Source organism: Condylura cristata, unplaced genomic scaffold, assembly GCF_000260355.1.
Source record: "Condylura cristata isolate star-nosed mole 26May11 unplaced genomic scaffold, ConCri1.0 scaffold00013, whole genome shotgun sequence".
NCBI lineage: Eukaryota > Metazoa > Chordata > Mammalia > Eulipotyphla > Talpidae > Condylura > Condylura cristata.
Window position 1 is genome coordinate 795,633 of NW_004567114.1, and position 7,195 is coordinate 802,827.

Consider the following 7,195-nt stretch of genomic DNA (forward strand, 5'->3'; position numbering starts at 1 on the left):
GCTTCCACTCCCATGTTCCCTGGACTAGTTTTTGTCAGTACTTGGGTCTTGTACTAACAGCAGGAGGAGGGACACCTTGAACCCCAACACCTCATCAGGTGGGGCACATTTGATCCCTCTAAAACCTTGCAAGCTCATCGACTTCAGAAAGACTTGCTGGGCAACCATCCCCGTCACTCCCCCTTCCTGGCGAGAGGCGGCTCTAACTAGCTGTGACACCTACCTCCCGAGGCAGAACCTGGCGGCATCTCAAGAGGCCATGGCCCGTCCCTATGGGATCGCCAACCCCCATCTGCATGCGAGACCCATGCAACAAATCTAAAGCAGCCACTGAACGGGACAGATTTCAACACTCCCCTCGTATTAAAATGGAGATCTGGGTTAAGTTTATTAAATCAGAGACAAAATATAACTTTAACATTGTTTTTAATCAAGTAAGGTAGCTGTCTGAAACAGGAAAGTTTTTTTTAAGACAGTCGAATAGAGCAAGGTGAAGGACTTCTCTATTGGGACCGCCTCTGGATAAAATTCCTACATGGATCTGAATTTCATTTCAAGTTTGGCACCAGACAAAACACTGGTTTTAGGCCAAAGTTTTCTCTTTAGTGTTTAGAAGCCCTTTACAGGCTTTCTTTCAGATTAAAAACAAAAAGGCTTTATAACTGAACCGAATTAGCTTGACACTGGGTATACAGAATGCAACTTAGCTTGGGTCACCGGTATTTCCTATAGAATTGCAGTTAACAAAAGCAAATTAGCCATGACAAAGAATCTGAAACCTAGGTGAGATGTGAATTTTGCAGAAACCTCTTTGGTGAGACAAAGCACATTCCATTTAGCTGTATGGCTCCCATTTCACTCTCATCAAAATCCATCAAAAGGCAGCTTGGAGACCAACCTAGTTCTCGAGTTACAACGCTCAACTTTAATTCTCTCAAAATAACAAGCTAACGAGGTTTAGTGTATCAAATGCTTTTATAATTTCAATGTGAAAAAATTGTTACAGACATCTGCGAAGGTCTCACTGTCGGCTACGAGCTGGGTCACCAAGAGTTGAGGTGAACCACGTGACCCTGCTCAACATTAAATTACCATGGGCCGGACCCCAACCCCCTTTGTGGTAAGGAAAAGGCACTCGAGAGTCCCTTCCTCGAAGACGCCTTCTCAGGTACAGTCCAGAGCTGCATTACCTGAGTTAGACCAGCTAAGTGACCAAGGAATCCCGGAGTAAAATTATCCTCAATCTAAAGCTGCACCCAGATGGGCTGGAGGGGGCACTGTCACCTGCACTCAGTGGCCTCTTCCAGACTTTTTTTGGGTGACTGGGTCTATTTAATGTGAAATTAAAACCCCCAAGTGTCACATCAAAATATAGGCTCTGACTCTGAAGTATGATTTTAGTTTTTTAAATAAGACATTTTGAAATCAACAACAAAAAACAAGTCTGAGACATGAACACTTATTTCAGCAAGGTAGCAACCCAAACCTAAAAAGCATAAGCTGTGTCCAAATGTGAAATGATTAAAGAAGCCCAAGGAAATATACAGTATGTCTAAACATTTTAAAGTTGTACTTTAAACCTAAGAGCGGAAAAATTATGTTGTTTTTGCTAGAATAAGTGCACCCTTTCCTGTATCCCCCAATAAAATCATAGTTTACTATTTAATCACACCCCGAAGTCTGAGTTTCTCTCAGTACAAAGCAACAGCTGCACACACAGAACGCCTACGCGTTAATGTAGTTCCCCTGGCTCATCCAACGTGCAATGCACATGACTTCAAAGACTGCGATTTGGGGCAAGTGTACACAAACTGGAAAAAGAAATTCAAGTTTCAAAACCTGCTCTTAAAATTACTTATAGGACACTCAGGTCATTTTTACCTCTTATAAGATAAAGGAGTTACACTGTCAATTTATCATCAGTCCACGTTGGCATGGTGAGGACATGTCAGCCAAATGCCAATTCAAGGGACGAGAGCAAGACTTACAAGTACTATACTTCTTAACGGCTGAATAAAATAATTACAAATAGGTTTATGCTTACATTCTGCCGAAGACCTCTTCAGTCTCAGCAGTAACAATATTCAAGAGGCTCCGAGAATCCTATCAGGTTACAGGATGGTGCAATATTTTGAAAAGTAGCCAATTAATTCAGCTTACATTCAGAGCCAAAAATTTGAAGAATGACCAAAATCAAATCTTTATTTTTATAACTGTATAAATGTGATCCCAATGTGTCCACCACTAATTTTTCAAAAACAAACATGCTATAAATAAGCAAACTACATCTGCTCACTGGTATGTGTATGGACTCCCTAGATGTCTCAGGGCTTAATTACAGACCACTCACAGCAATACAATTTTAGTAGAAAGTGTAGCATGATGTTAAGCCATTTCAGCTTTTCCACATACATGTTGCACTTCTGGCTGATGATGCAGAACAATTCGCAGCAGTAAACTGTTAAGCTGGGCTGCACCCACCCCTCTAAATGGCATCAATATCAATGTCATCGTCCTTGTTGTCAGACTTCACAGCTTCAACTTTCGGTACACTGGCAGTCTTCGAATATACCACCTGGTAAACAAATGTATTGATGAATCTACTTATAAACACATTGACATTTAGTCAATTGTCTGCAACAACAACAAAAAAAGGATCTGAAAGTGCAGCCATTACCTGCATATGAATTTCTGGTATACAAAACCCCTTCAGCCTAACACTACCTGCATTTTTCTGACAAGCAGCACACCTCAACACTTGACCTACATCAAACCCTTACTCTGGTAATTGTATGTATTTGGAAACATGTCTGGGGAGGGGGATGCAGCAAGATCTTTCTAACCACATCCCCCATGAATGATTATTTTTCCAATCTCTGGTTGCACTTTGAAGTTCAGAATTACCCAAAATGACTGTTTTATAACTCAAACACCCACCACCAAAACTTTCAACACTTTCTCCAAATTTTTACCTCAATATTCTCATCTTCATCATCATCTTCACCACCAGAAGATTCTTCCTCTGCCTCCTTCAACCACTTTATAAATGGTTCTGCTTTGACACGAATCTCTTTGGCAAGTTCTTTTGAAACATATTTCTTAGAGGCCTAAAAAAATGTTCAGTACAGCTTTCTTAGTTTGAGGATCTAAAAAATAATTCAAGATATTTTGTAATTTTCCATGCCGAGCTCAGGGCTGGGTCTGATTCTCGAGGCTACATATATTTAGCAAATAATTACTCAGGTAAGTAGTTTCTTCTGTGAAGAAACTGCCATAGTAGAAATCTCCCAGAAGTCGTTACACTAGTCAAACACAGAACTACATCTGACGGAGACTAGTTACCTGAACAACTAGATACCGTTATGTTTTCCCCACCTTTTCCGACCAGCTGATGATGACCTCTTCCTCCAGAAGGTCTGCATCATACATCTCCTTCAAGATGTGGGGGATCTTGGAGATGAGCTGGGCTTGATGCATTGCTACCACACACTCCAGACCATGAAGGAGGTACCGTTGGGCTTTTTTGTTGTTGTGACAAAACTGCAAATATTAACAAGTTTTTTTAGATGTTCTGGGACAAGGTTTCTAACACTCAAATTTATGCACTGTTCAAAAGATGTTCCTGACAACCAAAGCCCTAAAGTAGCAGCTCAAAAACCAATCAATGAATGCATCAAGACCCATTGTTTTATGCATATAAAACTATGCAGCATTTTTCAGATACTGACATGCTTCTAAGTAGGTCAATTATCATCATAGCCAAGATAACAGGAACACATAATTGAGAGGTTAAAATCTTTCCAAGGTCAGAGCTGTAATCTCATTACAAATCTAATTTGCTTACTCGTAGGAAATGGCGCCTGTATTTCTTAATTTGTTCTCTAATCTTCTCATTAAAAAGAACTTCAGTCAAGACAAGAGGGCCCATGGCTTTTACATCCAGTCGTTCTGCCTCAGCAACAATTTCTTTGTCAGATGAATCAATAATACCTTCTTCTTTCTTTTTCTGGAAAAAGAAAAGAACCCAGTAAAATTCTGCTGTAGATAAACCAGATAGTCCCTGTTCTTGTGGAGTTTTTGGCTACCTAATTCATGACAATTCTAAGACCTTTAAAAAGAGTAACTCATATTATCCCTCAACTACCCTAAAATTTCAAAAATGCAAAAGCAAGCTTGTCAAGTATTCACCTTAAAACTACATTTAACAAGGCCCTCCCTGGTGGCGCAGCGGGTTAAAGCACTGCACTGAGAAGCTAAAGCCACTTCCGCATGAGTTCGATCCCCGCCTGCCCCGGAGGAGACCACATGGCGTGGCAGACCTCTCCTGCTCCCCTCAGCAGTGTACTTCGTTGATCTGCCTGTTCTGCTCCCCACTCTGTCTCTGGTGAAGTCTCTCACTGCCCCTGAGTCTCTGGACTGTACCCCAGTTCTGTATGTACAAATAAATAAAATCTTTAAAAAAAAAAAAAACTACATTTAACAAAACCCCGACACGATGTTAATCATAAAAAACGAACTGTTACTGAAGCAAATGTATTACCTTAACAAAATCAAAGAGGATATTGACCCGTTCTTCAACAGTCCTTTCCAGATCATCACTGAGAGTCAGAACTTTTGCATGGTCACTGATTTCATCCATTCTGCGCCTTTGAGCTTCCTCAGTTGTATCCTCCCCCCAATCATCATCCTCCTCTTCTTCCTATTTATAATAGGGTGTTTGCGCAGTCTTACAAACCCAAAATCACTTTGTACTTCTAAATCAAGTCAACAGCACCAACTTCATTTCTACCCAGTAAACTCGGTGTCCATGAATTCAACGGCGCCCAGACCCAACTGTAATTACGGTCAATATTATGAAGGTAAGTTTCATTATTTCTGCCCACCTCAACCAAATACATCCACTTTGCACCCTTTTAGGGCCCCCACCCTGTCAACCAGGCACTCACCACAGCATGAGGAGGAGGACTAATTTCATTTGGTGGTGGTGGGGGTGGAGTCTCACTGCTAGACACTGAGCCATTTTCCTTGTCTTTTCCCTTCCTATTTTTCTTTTCCTTTTCTTTCTTTCCTGTACCACTGTCACTATTCTCTATAAAAAAGAAAAATTCAGCGGCATGGTTTTCATTTTCAAAGCCATTGTAAACCCCGCCCTCTCCAAGAGGTCCACAAATACCACACCAAGACAGTTTGCCAACTAAATTCACACACTCTGGTTAAGAAATTCAGGTTAAAAATGAAATGCCTAAAAAAAAAAAATGAAATGCCTCAAAATAACAATGATATGTATTACTGAGTACGATTAAGCGACGATGCCTTAGAAGCCATTCACGTTCCTCCCTCGTTTTTTATGAACCTAAATGTGGGCACAGCTCAACTTTAGTTCATTTAGAACCCTGTTTAAGCCTATATAACGGCTTGTCTCACGGAGGGGAGAACACCGGAATAGGTTAGACTTTCTTGCTATAGCAAGCGCAAATTGTGTCAGACATTTTGATCATCTGCCACAGAGTGTTGCTTGCACTGAAGTTACTTAGGCCTAATGAGCCATTTGCCCTTACAAAACAACATCCAGAAAACAGATCCACTGCTGCGATCCTGTCACGATGCTTGGTTTACAACAATGACTTCATTAACCACCCAGAAGGAAGCTAGTTAAAAGTAAATGGAGGTATGGTAGTTCTCCAGTCAGGCTTTCACCTGTAACATCTTTCTAAGCCATCGAAACAGTTAAGCGTTCAGAGCTCAAATAGACAGTTTAATGGCAACCAAGAGACTTCCATTTTGTTTCCCAACAATCAGTTGCTTTATTAAGATCACTTAAGTTCATGACTTACCAGGTGGGTTTTTGAGAATGAATGTGCAGAGTTTATGATGTGTATCAAGCATGCCTCGATAGCCACAGGCTTTACAAGAATTACCTATTGTTTGCTTCTTTGGATTGACATGCTGCCAGAGAGAGTAAAAACAAGTATGTCATCTATAATAGATGAGGAAAATTCTGAGAGGAACATAGTGTGAAAATACCCAACAGCATCAACTTTCCACATAAGACCACCCACCTACCACGGCCCACTCTACTAAATAATCTAACACCTTGCGATCATTTACTTCGAATCAAGTCCTAACTCAAGAAAGCCAGTCATTTATCCTCTTCGATTACCAATCAACCCAGACGTACTCACCAAATCTGTTTCAGGATTCTCACACTCAGGACAGAGAACAAATTTTTTAATGAATCCATCTAACATGTCTTGCAGCTTATTCGCCTCATGAGATCCATTGACAATGTACCGGTCATTCTTAACATCAAACTGGGTCTGTGCTCCCAGCTCACAACCAAAATATTTGGTGGGATCTATTTGGGAAAACAGGTTGAGTGTGGTTACAGGGTACACGCCCACAGGCCCACAACTACTTCTCAGGTTTCTTAAATTGCTAGGTCAAAAAAAAAAGTGCTGCCAGCGTAGTTTCTGCTCAGCGGTAACCTATCAGTTGGTTTGAAGTTCAAGGGTCCACTTAAGGCTTAACTCTCAAACTGATCAGCATGTACTTTAGGCAGATCAAAGACTCCCACACCTACTGATAATTTCCTTCCAGCAAGAGGCATTACTTACACGTTGGAGGCCGATTAAGCGCCTTTGCAACGTCAACCATGTTGACTATAACTGTCTTGATTCCATTTCCCTTGCCCTCAACCTAAAAGAGAGGAGAGTTTTCACTGTGCACCCACGCCAGCAGAGCCTCCGCAGTGACTGGGGTCACCGACTGGGTCCTGACACCCACGAGAAAAGCAACATTACCTTGGCAATCAGACGGGGCATCTTGTAGCGATAGAACTGGTCTGACACGCTGCGGTTGACGTTGACAGACATTTTGGCTTATTAGTGGCCTTATCAATAAGATGAAGAGATCTTTGATTGCAACTTTTTGGTATCTTCTGTCTGGAGAAGAAGGGATGACATAAACGACTGCAAGAGTTCTCGGTCTCTGACATGAAAAAGTTTTCGCCACTGAGGCTGTAAGCTTCTTGCTTGTACGCTATGTTTCCCCAATACAGGTACCAATGGCTGCGCAACAGCTCTGAAAGAGAAAGGAGAGGGCACACGGACCCCCGCGGTGAGCGGCACCCCTGCCTGGCCAGCTCCCCGCGACCAGCGTCGCTCGCTCCCAGGCCCGGACGCCGCCGCAGCGGCCG

General features: G+C 41.9%; 1 protein-coding gene across 1 annotated transcript; it reads right to left on the reverse strand.

Moving 5' to 3' along the window:
• Positions 1 to 358: 358 nt before the first annotated feature.
• Positions 359 to 7,086, reverse strand: EIF5 (eukaryotic translation initiation factor 5). Its single transcript, XM_004681570.2, has 10 exons — positions 6,801 to 7,086; positions 6,615 to 6,696; positions 6,183 to 6,355; positions 5,835 to 5,946; positions 4,947 to 5,089; positions 4,541 to 4,699; positions 3,845 to 4,006; positions 3,376 to 3,540; positions 2,973 to 3,107; positions 359 to 2,575 (listed from the first exon to the last, which is right to left on the reverse strand). Exons 1-10 carry the CDS (start codon positions 6,870 to 6,872, stop codon positions 2,486 to 2,488), a joined length of 1,293 nt encoding a protein of 430 aa, XP_004681627.1. The 5' UTR covers positions 6,873 to 7,086; the 3' UTR covers positions 359 to 2,485.
• Positions 7,087 to 7,195: the final 109 nt, after the last annotated feature.